The sequence below is a fragment of the Xenopus laevis genome, chromosome 8L (genome assembly GCF_017654675.1).
Source record: "Xenopus laevis strain J_2021 chromosome 8L, Xenopus_laevis_v10.1, whole genome shotgun sequence".
NCBI lineage: Eukaryota > Metazoa > Chordata > Amphibia > Anura > Pipidae > Xenopus > Xenopus laevis.
The window spans coordinates 50,369,860-50,385,728 of record NC_054385.1 but is presented as its reverse complement, the minus strand read 5'-3'; the positions used below and the strand labels follow the sequence as shown (position 1 = coordinate 50,385,728).

The 15,869-nt window shown below is 40.0% G+C and overlaps 1 protein-coding gene across 2 annotated transcripts in view; it reads left to right on the top strand.

Moving 5' to 3' along the window:
- Window positions 1-15,869, top strand: part of rnf128.L (ring finger protein 128 L homeolog) — a 92,837-nt gene that overhangs the window by 60,923 nt on the left and 16,045 nt on the right. For both annotated transcript variants that reach the window (XM_018229264.2, NM_001096732.1), the window contains 1 exon segment: window positions 4,592-4,839. In XM_018229264.2, coding sequence (XP_018084753.1) covers window positions 4,592-4,839 — 248 coding nt within the window.

The following is a 15,869-nucleotide window of genomic DNA, read 5'->3' as shown; positions in this document are numbered from 1 at the left end:
ACTATGTTTGTTTAATTTCAGGGAAGTTCTTTTGTTGGGTAATCTAATTCCACCCTTCAGTGTTAGAGAAGTTCTGTGCACAATAAAGATATCTATGGCTTGATATTGCATGACTAATGGAAAGTTAATGGATTATAGACAGAGTGGGGAGATACCATGTGAAATTTGCTGTAGCACTGAAAAAAGGAAAGGGTGGAAATAGAATAAATCCTTATTTACAGGGACACTATCATCAGACAAAGGGTATATTTTTCTTCATACCCCACCATTTTCCTTTCTCCTCTTATGTTGCATTTATTTTGCTAGTTTCTTTCCTTCCCTGCTTTTCTTGTTGATACATATGACCAAACTGACCAGATTATCAACCACTCACAGGGCCAGATTCAATGCAGCGAGAAAAAGCTTTATCTAGTAAAAATGCATGGATGAGATGCAATTCAATTCAGAAAAAATGATCTCAGTTTATCATGTGAAAACTCTATTGAAGTCTATGGGAAAAATCACCATATGTAATGAAAGTCACCAAGTTAGCACGGTATCAGTAACACAAAGCGCCCAATAATGCTTTTTTAAGGTGACTTAAATTCTACTTGTTTTGGGTTACTGCCCCTTGGCAAACTTAGTGCATTTTATTACATAACCCTTAAAGCAAACCCAATTAGTTTTTATTCTCTTTTACTTGTGATTCTCAAGTTTTCAGTGACCCTCAACCATCCATGATTTCCAGAATTCCAGTAAATAAGTAAAGTAAGTAAATATATTCTGAAGGAAATCAAGCTGTCCAATCCCTTTTGTTTTTCTGGGGCTGATGATTTGTCATTATATTACAACACTGTTATTTGCACTCCTTGCGTATCTTGGAGGTAATAAAATATCTCTTATCTGTCCTGCTACAATTTATTTTCCATTTTATTTGAATGCAAATTAAAGCTCTCTAATACCAATTGCATTGATTGGACTATAAAGTGAGCTTTTGCAAATGGAGCCCCATACTGGCTCAGGGGTTGTTCACCTTTAAATGATCTTTTAGTATGATGAAGGGAGTGAGGCCATTTGCAACTGGTTTAATTTTTTGTGTTTTTTGAGTTATTTTGTGTTTTATTCTCTCCTATCTGTAATCTTGTAGTTAGGGTCCAAATTACCCTAGAAACCATGTGCTGCTTTGAATAAGAGACTGGAATATAAATATGTTTAAAAGTAAAGTAAACACCCGTCCTTGGGCCAATCCCCCACCTGCTACTTCCTACTTCTCCAAATGTGGTCGTTTGCCTGTATCACTTAGTTGTATGCAGAGCAGCTCAACTCTGGTATCCGTGCAGTTCTTCCATTTGCATACCAAAGAAACTAGATATGTTTGAGAGGTGTCCCAGGTGAATGTGCAAAACAAAGTGCTTATTGTCTGTCCCTCCTTGAACTTGTCACTCTAGGTGGTTTTGATTTGATCCTCAGATGCCCCGTACACAAAATATTCCTCTACATAGCCATCTGGCATCGAACATGCTTCTGCAAACATTCTTAATGCAGCATAGAGGCCCTTTTATGTCTAGAGCCAGTCTGGTATGCACAAGAATATTTGGTTTAATAAGAGCCAAGTATGATTTTCTCGTTAAAGGGGACAGAAATAAAATTGATTTTATACAAGGCAATTCTAGAATAAGAATACTCTCTCCTAGAGGTACATCTGTAATGTTGAGTACTGTACTATTTGTGCCTTGGCATGCAGGCATCTCTTGCCAATGATTGTATGAAGCCATGACATAGGGTCACATGTAAACCAAGGCATCGGGATTCTCATTGGGGGATCCACTTGCATTAACTGGGCTACTGTGCAGTGTGTGAACCTTTTAAGACGTTTCACTCTTTGTTATGTACTCAAGAATGCTGGGGATTTTAGTCCAACAACGTTCCTAAGTTTTATGACCCCTTACCAAACTTGCTAGGTGACTTTACCTTAAAGTACTTATACAGTTAGAGGGTTAACCACATGGGTTTTATCTTACCATGCAGTATGCTGCCACGCATAGATATAAATGAACCCCAGAAATGTAAAATCCTCAGTGCTGGCGTTTCCATAGAAGTTCTACAATCCATGACAGATAAGGGGTTAATTGAATGTTTTGAAATAAGGAGTCAGGCTGGCAGTCATGCATGACTCCCTGTAATTACCTCTGGCGAGAACTTCCAACGGAGCTCACTGAGGCAACTGTAGAACACACATTCCCTGATCCCCCCCCCGGCTTCCAGCTTGCACTCCCCTATCTGCCCATGTAACATATAAACACATAGCAATTACTTTGTACAACAGTTTTGGCCAAGCTGTATAGTTTCCTATCAACATTAGCCACGTTCCTTTCTACATACATATCTATAAAATCTATTATCTAGAAAAATCGGATCACCGTGCCCTAAAATCATTTAAACGTGAAATAAACCCAATAGGATTGTTTTGCCACCAATGTGGATTCATGCTTTTAGTTACCATTATGGTTTCATTATTACAGGGTAAAAAAAACAATTTTTAAAAATTAGAATTATTGGACCATATAGGAGATGGCCTTCCTGCAATTTAGAGCTTTCTGGATAACAGGTTTTAGATAAGGGATCACATACCTGCTACAGTTTTGGTCCTTATCTTATGCTTAGCCAGGGGTGAATCTGGTACCAGATTTGTGATGCAGTTTAGGTGGCACAACGCATGGAAATGTTCTCTATGCATATGAATGCATGAATCATTGATTCACCTTTAGGAGTTATATCTTTATTTTAACTGTAGGGTTTTTTTTTAGTTTGACAGTGTCTTGGTAAAACAGGTAAACATGTCAAAACACATTGAAAAATGTTTAAAATATTCTTCTTTATCTAAATTAGCCAACCATCAGTCAGTTTGTATGTGTGTTTCTGCCACTGAGAATTGCACCTGAATTATGTAAATATGACTCCATATTCTTTGTTCCTGCAACTGGAGCTGGGGATTTTAAATCCAGTTTATCACAGACCAACTAAGCAGCAGCAGAAGCAACATATCCTACATTGAGATGTTAAAATTACAATAATAATATTGTGAAACCAACTTAACACACTAATCTCCATATGTAAGGTAACCGCAAGATGACTCACAATTACAGATGCAAGAGAATTCTCCAATGAGAATGTCATACCTCACAACTACCCCGTTTTCTGCAGGACCGTCCCAATTTTGACCGCTCATCCTGCAGTCCTGGGTTTCTTACTAAAATGTAAAATGTACTAAAATGATCTCCTGCACTGACTCGAGAAAAAGATTAAAATAAGAGGCTTTTTGGCAGAAAACCCAGAACAGCCAGCAGCTGCACTTTGATACATTTGTAACAATTTAAGTAGGGATGCACAGAATCCAGGTTTGGTTCAGTATTCGGCCGGGATTCGGCCATTTCAGCTTGATTCAGATTCGGCCGAATCCTTCTGATGGGCCGAATCCGAATCCTAATCCTAATTTTCATATGCAAATTTGGATGCAGATTCAGTTTGGTATTCAGTCAAATCTTTCGCTTAGGATTCTGGGTTCGGCAGAATCTAAAATAGTGGATTCGGTGCATCCCTAAATTTGAGATAAGCAAAGATACAGTTGTAACTATTTAAAATAAACAGGTATATTGGGAGAACTGAGACTAGCATCTTAAAGGGCAATTCACTTTCATTAGCAACACTGTTATAACACATAAAATATTGCACTAAAACTCCCAAAAAATGTGTTTAAACTTTAATAACCTGCCAAATTTTGTTTGACATAGTAAATTATAGGATGTGGCCATAAAATGGGCATGGTCCATTTTTTATCCCTCTTTTCGTTTTTCAAATGTTGGTGAGGTATGGAATGCTCCTTACCAGCGCTAAGTTTTTGGTCACCTTCAATGGAGAACTAGGGGACACTGTGGGAAACAGGAGGCAGAATTTTGATCTGCTTTAATGTATTTTTTTCTCAATATTTTGTCCTCTCCACCCTATGTTTGACCTAGAATCCAATCACTTACCTAATGCAGGCTGAGATATTTGGAACACATGAACATACAGTATTTGCCTGTAGGCATAGATATTGGTCTCAGGTTCACATTTTTGACTTAAAAAATTACTGAGATCTTTCATTGTACCTGCTTATTTTTGTGACAAAAGAATGAAATGCGGTCTAGAGATTGAGGTTATGCCTTCATATACATTTCTAAGATACATTACACACTGACCTAAATGCTTAACCCCATAACAACATTCCACACGTCTGTAGATCTTTGCATGCAAGGTAAACCTAGTATTGAGGTTAACTATAAAAAAAATCTATTTACTAAATAAACAGCATGTTATTAGTCCTTGATATATTGTATGCCATGTAATCTATAACTATTGTATTGATAAAACTGCCAGAATTCTAACAACAAATTGCAGTTTTAGGAATTTATGGCATGATCTGTTTCAATGTGTGTAGGAGCCATTATCAAGAATTATGTGTAACGACTATTTTAACCCTCAAATAACTACTTCTTTATGCTGCCTGTGGTTTTAAGGCACACACATCCAGACAACCAAAATTGTAGTTCCCATCAATCATTTTGTTTTACAGGCACAAAGGACACCGTTGCCATCATGATTGGAAACCTGAAAGGGAATGAGATTGTAGACCTGATTAAAGGTGGCATGCAGGTCACAATGGTGATAGAAGTTGGGAGGAAACATGGATCATGGATAAACCATTATTCTATCTTCTTTGTCTCCGTGTCTTTCTTCATCGTCACTGCAGCTACTGTGGGTTACTTCATCTTCTACTCAGCGCGCAGGTGGAGGCTCACACGGGCTCAGAACAAAAAACAAGTAAGTGTCTTAATCAAAAGTCATCACACTCTTTTTGCACACTTTGTTCCATGGCCCTAGAGGGCAAGTTTGATATAGCATTCAAAGAAGAGGTGCTCCAGCTGGTCTTGTACTTCTTGCTATTTAAATTAAGCTTTGCAGCAATCAGCTATGTAAAGCTATGTAAATTAAGCAGTGCACCAATCCCCATTGCTCCGGTTCCAATAATGAAAATTTGCATGAATAAAGGGGAGGGGACACAGCGATAAACGACATTAGGCCTAGTGCACCCGCTATGTAAATCTGGCCCTGACAAGACCATGTCCACGTTAATGGTGGTAGCACACCAGGGGATATCACTTATCACTCATATGTGAAAAAAGTATGATGTATAAAGGAATTGTTCAGTATGAAAATAAAAACTGGCTAAATAGATAGTCCATGCAAAATAAAAAATATTTCTAATATAGTTAGTTAGCCAAAAATATAATCTGTAAAGGGTGGAGTGACTGGATGTCGAACATAACAGCCGGAATACTACTTCCTGCTTTGCAGCTTTCTTGGTTTCCACTGATTGGTTACCAGACTTGAGGAGGGCCACATGGGTCATAATTGTTGCTTTTGAATCTGAGCTGAATGATGAGGATCAATTGTAAACTCACTGAACAGATATGTCCCATGTGGGCCCCCATAAACTCGATGACTAACTCAGAGTTAGAGAGCTGAAAAGCAGGAAGTAGTATTCTGGCTATTATGTTAGATATCCAGTCACTCCAGCCTTTATACATTACATTTTTGGCTGACTAACTATATTAGAAACATTTTTTATTTTGCATGGCCTATTTAGTTACCCAGTTTTTTTTACACTGAACTGTTCCTTTAAATCCATATGCCTCCTCCCCTGTGGATAGGACAGCACCCCCCCAACACATGATTAAACATCTTAGGGGTCTCTAACAATTTTCACATGCTAACAAACTCCCAGAACAAATACCAGGCTTATGCTCCACTGGTAGAGTACGGCACACACGGCAGAGTACGGCGCACACGGGCAGAGTACGGCGCACACGGGCAGAGTACGGCGCACACGGGCAGAGTACGGCGCACACGGGCAGAGTACGGCGCACACGGGCAGAGTACGGCGCACACGGGCAGAGTACGGCGCACACGGGCAGAGTACGGCGCACACGGGCAGAGTACGGCGCACACGGGCAGAGTACGGCGCACACGGGCAGAGTACGGCGCACACGGGCAGAGTACGGCGCACACAGTAAAGGCACACACAGTAAAGGCACAGACAGGCAGAGTAAAGACACACTGTCAAAGTAAAGGCACACACGGAGCATAGGGCAGGCAGAATAGAGCAGGAGACAGGGAAACCTATCAGGACCAGTCTTAATATGCAGTTTCAGTCGGGGTCTGAGATGTGAACAGTACAGGGCTTTAGAGGTGTGAACAATAGACGTGTTAAAGGTGTGAACAATGCAGGGGGGATCACATGGATGAACAATACAGTCTGACAGGCGTAATTACAGAGGAAGCGGACCCTGCAACTGCAGGTGGGGGGGCAGGCAGGAGGTATAGGGGCCCCATGAGGACCTAACTCATATACAATTTCAATAAATATTGGTAAAACAGGTCAACCTCTAGACTTTTGGGAGGCCCGACAAATAATTTGCTTTGGTGCCCAGTTAATATCTAGTTAAACCACTGCAGTCTGAATTTGAGGTTTAAACCATGCAGGGGCCATTTAATATCAGTACTGATACCTTTCAACGCTTACACATGGTAAGCAGACACAGCAGGCAGACTTTCATGTGGGGGGGCACATAAGGGGGGGTATCAGCCCGCGGGCCACAAGTTGGACAGCCCTGCAGTAAATTATAAATTTTGTGAATCCGTAATAAAAAATCATGCAAATTTACGAATGGTATATATATATATACTGCCATGTATTAGGGCAGGGATCCCCAACCTTATGAACTTGTGAGCAACATTCAGAAGAAAAAGGAGTTGGGGAGCAACACAGACTTGAAAAATGTTCTTGGGGTGCCAAATAAGGGCTGTGATTGGCCATTTGGTAGCTCCTATGTGGATTGTCAATCTACATCCAGGCTCTGTTTAGCAGTACACCTGGTTTTTATACAACCAAAATTTGCCTTCAAGCCTAGAATTCAAAAATAATCACCTGCTTTGAGGCCACCGAGAGCACCATCCAAGGGGTTGGAGAGCAACATGTTGCTCACGAGCTACTGGTTAGGGATCACTGTATTAGGGTCTGAAAACAGCTCAAAGTATTTACCCTCAGCTCTGATAATTGTTATTCACTCAATAAGCAAAGTCATTTCTTATTTGGAACCTGGTCATTCTGTCTACTTACAAAATAATGTGGCCTTTCTTTTGTTAGACTTGAAATTCTCCATAAGCTTTAGGTTAGCTTATAGTTTGGAGTCTGTTACAGACCTTGAGGCCCTGCCGGCCATTTACGACTACTGGATGTAAAAATAATCCAGTTCCCTATGGGTAGTGGACTGGGAATGTAACCTAACCATATGAGCTAATGTTCCCATGTGGAACAAAAGCTGCTGCTTAATGCGAGGAGAGGGTTCTTACAAGTGCATACCAGTTCTACTGTGCTTCCATTGTGGTTTCACGGCCTACAGGTAAGGCTTGCTGCTCAAATATCCATTGTCAGTTTTACCACAGCTCTGATGAAAAGGGTTGGATTTATTTTCCCTGGGGTTCAGTGCTTTATACACAAAACTAGTATAGTATAATATTACGCACGCACGCACACACACACAATAAAGAATACAATACATATTTAAAAAGGCACTATTATAAACCGCATGTTTTTGGACTTACTGGGTTGCAGTTTTGGATAAGGTAGAAACTATATACCTTACTTTTCTGCTTTCCTTCTGTAATAAAAAAAAAAGCAGCAGACCCCTTTTGTGACAGATGTCACAGTAGTGGCACAGTGATAGTGTCCATATGTTCATATTTAGAATGGTCTGTCCTCCGTGTTAGGAAATGGAAATATCAAACTGGAATTAGAATGATTGCATACATTAGAGCAGTTCTGCAAGTATATGGCATTGGTAGGAGATCAGCCTTTTTTTATAGAGACCCATTCAGGGCAATTCAGCCTCAGAGAATTTGTGCCTATATGTTTGGGAGGATTTGTTGTTAAATTTTGTGTTTTTTTTTAAGGCACAACATGTACCTGTGTGCATGCAACATATACTCGCAAATATACACCATTCAATTGAGTGCAGTTTAACACATAGGAATCCCTGTACTTTGCCCTAGTCAAGATAGATTATAAGTACAGGGTTTCCTTGCACAAAACTAAGCGCAACTGGTGAACCACACTGGTAATGATAAGTAGACGTAAGCACATTCTATGGCAGTTTTTGTATCTAGGTCTGTGCCTAGCAATATTAATTTGGCCAACATTTAGGGGCTTGTTTATCAAATTTTAAGAGCTATATGAGTTTTTTTTAGACCTCCAATGAACTCACAACTCGATTGGTTTCTAATTTAAGAAAAAACTTGAATCCGAGAGTTCAGGGTTAAAGGGGACCTGTCACCTAGACATAAAAAACGGTGAAATAAAACTCCTTTTCCTATTAAACATGAAATCAAAATTCTTTTTTGTATTACAGCATTCATAGTTGTAAACGCAATTTAAAAATCTCAGCTGTCAATCAAATATAGCCTGCCCCTCCTCTATGCCTTAGGCATAGAGGTGGGGCATGCAATTACTTTCACTTTCCATTAAGCACCTTCTAGATGTCACTGCTCTCTCCACATTCCCCCTGCTCTCGTCACCATTTAATTGTGTAACCCGTGCATGGGGATGGACATCAGGTCTCCCATTCTGGTGCACAAACAAAATTCTGAGATGATACAAGGCTTGCCTTAATAACAGTGTCCACAAAATGGCTCCTGCCTGCTCTCTATAATTACTGTATGAATTGCCAGAGCGAAGGAAACCAGATTCAAATAATTTATATAGTGTAATTAAAGTTTATTTAGCTTGATTTATGTGATTTGGAATAATATTTTCAGATGACAGGTCCCCTTTAACAACCCAAAAGCTCCAATTGATCAAGTTTTCGACGGAAAAAACTTGATCAAGTTTTCAAGTGAAACCCTCCGAAAAAAACTCGAACATGCCATTGATTTCTAGATGACCCTGACAGGTTTTGGATGATGTATTTTCCGTTCAAACTATTTCCAGGGTTGGGTTATAATAAATCTCGAAAAATTACTTTTTTTTTAAATTCAATTTTATTTATTTTTATTTGTAAAAACAGTCATAGTCCGGGGACTGCAAGGTCTAGACAATTACCAATTTGCTTTCGTTTTTTTTTATAACCAGAAATATGCAAATTTTCATGGGAAACACAACTCGAACCTTAATAAATCTGCCCCTGAATGTCTATGATAACTTCTTATTGTACCAATTCTCTTCAAACAGGAGTAATGATCGATTAGCAATATCACTCATTCTGTTACACAAACAGCAATTATACTATCGTATTGCTACATACATTGCAGGATTCTGGTGTTCTTATCAAAGTTGGCTGTTGACATTGCACTTGCATTTTTCCCGAGTTCCAAACTTCTGTTGAAATGACGTGGTTTCTTCACACCAATGTTCATTGTACCCGGCCCACGCTAATATTAAATCGAGTTTCAGTTTAGTCCGTTGATCATTGTTCCTAGAAAACACAAGAAGGTTATTGTGTAATGCTTAATGACGAACTATTTAAAGGGCAAATATGACTGTGCTTCGAATGAGCACAAAAAATAGCGGTTTGTTTGCTCTGTTTAGTCACATTAGGTGGATAAAAAACAAAACTTATTTTCATATATACTTGTTGCTAAGTAGATATCACATGAATACCATACAACCTATAATTTACTTTTGTTCTTCTTGTACTTCCTGAAACTCCAGTTTTCTCATTAGTTTTCTTCCACACCCTTATCTGGCCAAGTAGATTGGACATAAAGTGACACTCAGTGTTTATTAGTGTGTCTCGGCATTAGAGGGATTCTGTCATGATTTTTATGATGCAGTTTTGCATACCTCCCAACTGTCCCGTTTTTAGAGGGACAGTCCCTCTTTTGACAGCTCAACTTGCAGTCCCTCATTTGTACTGGAAAGTCCCGATTTTCTCTGCACTGAACAGCCAGAAAAAAAACCAATGTTTCTAACTTAATTGGCTTTTGGCAGAGACCCCAGAACAGCCAAAGCTTCAGATAAGATACTTTTGTAACAATTTTGAGATAAGGAAATAAGTAATTGTAACAATATAAGATAACAGGTCCCTTGGGAAAAGTTAGACTCACAGCTTAAAGAGCAATTCACCTTCATTCGCAAAACTGTAATAACTAAAAAAAAAAAACACAAAAATATGTTAAAACTTTCATAACCTGGCAAATTTTGTAAAATGAACATGGTAATTAGGGGGTGTGGCCACAAAATGGGCGTGGTCAAAAAGTTTTGCTGCGCTACACGCGTCAACGTTTTTTTCCGTTTTTAATTCCAAAATGTTGGGAGGTATGGTTTTGTATTTCTAAATTACACTGTTTACACTGCAAATAATTCACTCTAAATTTCCTTCCTAACCCAACAAGTGTATTTTTTGTAGTTGTAATATTGCTGTGTAGGCAGCCATCTCAGGTCACCTTACCTGGCCATGTGCTTTCAGAAAGAGCTAGCACTTCAGGATGGAACTGCTTTCAGACAGGCTATTGTTTCTCCAATTCAATGTAACTGAAGGTGTATCAGTGGAACATGGATTTTTACTATTGAGTGCTGTTCTTATATCTACCAGGGAGCAGTTATCTGGTTACCCTCCCAATGTTCTGCTGATGGGCTTCTAAGAGGGGGGGCTGATATTGCTTCAACTCGCAGTACAGCAGTAAAGAGTGACTGAAGTTTATCAGGTCACATGACTGGGTGTACCTAGGAAACTGATGTGTCTAGCCCCATGTCAGATTTCAAAATTAAATATAAGTAAATCTGTTTGCTCTTTTGAGAAACCTTAAATTAAACCTTCATATATTGCTGCTATATATCACAGTGCTTTCCACTCCATGCTTAATATTCCACATCAGTCCTTGTGCAGGTGCTGTACAGCTTTGTATGCTGGTAAAACAGGAACAATTTATTTATTTACACTCAGTAATATACTCCGTGTATATGTGTTTATATCATTGTTTATTCAGTGGTGAGTGTAGTCAAGTTTATGTTGCTGGATATCTGTTATTGTAGAGGGTTTGGTTGAAAAACAACAGTTTGTTTTATAAGGTAACATAAAATCATTATTTGGCTGCGTCCATGTCTAAACCACATAGCTTCGATTGGAGTAGACCCTCGCACACCCGTTGTGTAGATGTGTAGATTAGCTCGGTGCTCAATGAATGGAGGGTACGGTGACCTCCCAGTAACTAGAACAAAAGAACACACCGGCACACGAGACTTGTATCTGCAGGGCAAGCCCTTGCAAAAGTTTTTACTGCGGTGGTGCAACGTTTCGGGGCTCCGCCCCTTTGCTTGACAAAGGGGCGGAGCCCCGAAAACGTTGCACCACCGCAGTAAAAACTTTTGCAAGGGCTTGCCCTGCAGATACAAGTCTCGTGTGCCGGTGTGTTCTTTTGTTCTAAACCACATAGCTTGCCATCATGTGTTGTTTTTACATTCATATAATGGCTCCAGCCTTTGGTATTTGTAAAGTATTGTATGGTTGGTTAGGGCTTACACATTCAAATGAAAAGGACACATTGTAGTGTGAAAGATCACTTCCCCCTAGGGCCCAAAACTGTGTTAGGTGTACCCTGACTAGCAATGAGAGGGTCTACTTTTGGAGGCACATTTATCAAAGGTCGAATTCATGTGAGTTTTTTTTTAAACTCCCGTGAACTTGAAATTCGACCAATCGAAATTTATTATAAAAGTAGAATTTTTTAAACTTTGGTGAATAGGATCAACCCAAAAACTCGAATCTAATTCAAATCGAATTTGTATTTTAAAAACTCAACGTCTGGAAAGCTGCAAACAACTCCAAATTGATCCCTGGACGTCTCCCAAATGAATTAAACAGCAATTCGGCAGGTTTTCGGTGGTGAATAGTCGAATTAGAGTTCTTAAACGGCCAGAGTATGATTAATCTCAAAAATCTAATTATATGTTTTTTTTTCAAAAACTTGAATCGAATTTAAATAACTCCCTAGTCGAATTTGACAGTTTTGACCATAAATCGGGCCCTTGGTGTTGGCAAATCGTGATCTGACACCACATGTGCTCTTAGTACAGAAAGAATTGAGTGGATGAACTTTGTCTCATACAAAGGCATGCCAAACAAGCTTTTGACTCAACACCTGGGTAGTGGACAAATTCGCCATCTTCAGTTGTCATGAGCCCCTACTTTTAGAAATAGTTTTTATTGAGAACGTATCAAAATTCACAGTCCTCTTAGCAACCAAAACAGTTATTTTATATATTGCAACAGGCATTGACCAGCTTGTTTTACAGGCAGCCATGCTTAGGCCTTAAATAGTGTGGAATTTTAGAAGACCTGCAGGTGGATCTGTTGATGACTACTCCATCACCAAGGTGCTTGATTGATTATATCCTGAAGATATGCACTGATTGGGTCCATGGGGAGAGGTCTGGAAACCATCGCACTAGACAACAACTGGCAGGGACGAGCTGAAATACTGGCAAGCAGGCATTCAACAGGAAAAACGAAAACATCATTGTTGATTAAAAACACTATGGAAAATGTTGATGCTATTATATCATATTGCATAACTTAGAGGAAAACTATACCCTTCAAACAATATAGGTGTAATAAAATATCACGCTTACCCTGGTGGTCCAGTGGTTCCTTTTCCGGCATGCGGGGGTGCCCGCCATTCTTCAGTGGGGACGCACGCCGCATGCCTCCGTTCCCATCAGGCGTTGCCTCTACGTAATTAAAGGCGCAGTCATCACGCTAGCGCGCATTGGCGTAAAATTCTTATGGTATAAAAAGCCCATTTAGATTACAGGACCTTGCCCGTTGTTAGGTTAAATTTGCCTTGTTCCTGGGTGCTTTAAAACGTGTATTCTGACTATCTATTGTGTTTTGATCCTTGCCTGCCTGACTATTCTGACCTCTCCAATTCGACCTTTGCCTGTCCATCGACTATTCTACGCTCTCTGTCCTGATTACGGCCTGTCTGACCATTCTATCTGCTTGTGCTGGCCCGGCCTGCCTGTTCCTAGTGGTGTTCTTCCTTCCAGTATCCTGGTGAGACGATCGTGCCCCTTTACTCGTCCACAACCGTTCGCTTTGCTCCTTTCTCTGTTAAGACCTGGCGGCCAATTAGCCAAGTGCTCCTCACGAGGTGAAAGGTGGCGGTTAAAGGTAGAAGTGAGAGCCGAGACCAGGGTGCTTAGGTTCGGTTCTGGATATAGGGTGCCGAACGTGACAATAGGCCTCTATAAAATATATAACATTAAACAGCTCATATGTAAAACCCTGCTTCATGTACAGTAAATAAACCATTTTCATAATAATATACTTTTTTAGTAGTATGTGCCATTGGGTAATCATAAATAGAAAATTGCCATTTTAAAAAATAAGGGCAGCCCCCTGGGATCGTATGATTCACAGTGCACACAAACAAACCATACATGATAGGTCGCATGAGCCAATTAACTTGACTAGAGTTCTGTCTTTTGCTTCCACACTTCTTCCTGTAAGGGTCAGGGCACACTTTCAGATTCAGGGAGATTAGTCGCCCGGCGACAAATCTCTTCTTCGGGGTGATTAATCTCCCCAAACTCCCTCCCGCCAGCTAGAATGTAAATTGCCGGTGGAATGGCACTCGAATCGATTTGTTTTCCGAAGTTGCATCACCAGGAAACTGTGGGCGACTTTGGAAAACAAAGTGCTCCAAGTGTCATCCCGCGGCGATTTACAGAGGCCGTTCTGGGAGATAAATCGCCCGAAGAAGAGATTTGTCGCCGGGCGACTAATCTTCCTGAATCTGAGCGTGTGCCCTGACCCTTACAGTTAGAGTTGCAGTATTTCTGGTCAGGTGATCTGAGGCAGCACACAGAACATCACAAAATTGTGGTTCACGGGCAATATTTACTTAAATATATATATACCAGTTTGGTAATATTCTTTAATATGTCACTGAATTTGATATAAACTATCTGTTGCTCAAGTATTCATTTTGGGACTATAGTTTTTCCTTTAATGGGAAATGTTGATAAAATACAACATGATTATATATTGGTATAATGAGAAGTGTTAGGGCTAGGTATTTAGCTGTGTGGCTCATTATTCAGATGTTTTTGAGGTCTCTGGTATCTTGTGGGCTGTTGTCACCCTGGCCCTGTGCTTTTTTGGAGTACTAGTTGATCTATTGCCTTTCTCAGGGCTGCCATTGAGAGGGACAGCCAGAACTTCTATTGGGGACCCAGTGACAGTGACTCCCCTGTTTTATGCAGCAATGTTTGGGTGCTTCAAGCAAGGGGCCCTCAGATCCACCAACTGTGGGTACACGTGTGGGTACTGGGAACCTGTATCCTGTGGGATGGCACTGTTAAGGCATTTCTCCTCAGCCTCTGGGTGGAGGTGGGTCACACAAGAAGCCATAAAGGATGGTGCATGTCTTTGCAAAGCAGTGAGATCTATAGACTTTTCCGGTATTGAAAAAAAAAATGTGTTTTTTATAGAAGAGGCAAATGTGTTTTTTCAGAGAATATACTACATGATACTTCCAGGTAAAAGCAATTGTGGAATTTGTGGTGTTAAATTACAGTGCTTGACTCTGCACTTTATTCCTTGAGTGGCAATTTTGATTTCTTAACATGCAACTCTCCCAAAACAACACTTCTACCTACATTATTTAAAGGGATACTGTCATGGGAAAAAAAAAATTTTTCAAAATGAATCAGTTAATAGTGCTGCTCCAGCAGAATTCTGCACTGAAATCCATTTCTCAAAAGAGCAAACAGATTTTTTTATATTCAATTTTGAAATCTGACATGGGGCTAGACATTTTGTCAATTACCCAGCTGCCCCATGTCATGTGACTTGTGCCTGCACTTCAGGAGAGAAATGCTTTCTGGCAGGCTGCTGTTTTTCCTTCTCAATGTAACTGAATGTGTCTCAGTGGGACATGGGTTTTTACTATTGAGTGTTGTTCTTAGATCTAACAGGCAGCTGTTATCTTGTGTTAGGGAGCTGTTACCTGGTTACCTTCCCATTGTTCTTTTGTTTGGCTGCTGGGGGGAAAAGGGAGGGGGGTGATATCACTCCAACTTGCAGTACAGCAGTAAAGAGTGAAGTTTATCAGAGCACAAGTCACAGGACTTGAGGCAGCTGGGAAATTGACAAAATGTCTAGCCCCATGTCAAATTTCAAAATTGAATATAAAAAAATCTGTTTGCTCTTTTGAGAAATGGATTCCAGTGCAGAATTCCGCTGGAGCAGCACTATTAACTGATTCATTTTGAAAAAATGTTTTTTTCCCATGACAGTATCCCTTTAATGTAACACATGGCATACACAATGTTGGCTGCAGAAATGATTGGTAAATAAAGAGTTATTGGCCTGTATATGTGATTGGCCAGCTGAAAAGGGAAGCACTGATCGGAAAATTATATTAGTTTCTTAGTATGCTGTAAAAAGTGATATTCTAAGACAGTCTGCACTTTTTTCTGCGAGTTTTGAATTTAGGGTATCTGTACAGTATGTTTGAATGGCAGATTTTAATTAATAACTATTAAAAAGCCCACCTCAAAAGTCATTTAATAGAAGAAGCCAAAATAGAAGAACTAATAATTAAAGGGGAAGTAAACCTCCCCTCTTTTGATAGTAGCAGGCCCGGACTGGCAATCTGTGGGTTCTGGCAAATGCCAGAGGGGCTGCTATATGATGCCATAGACCTAGAAAGTCACTATTTAATGGGCTGGTGGGGGCTGTTTGGGCCTCTGTATACCTGAAATGCCTGGGCCTATTTTGATTCTCAGTCCA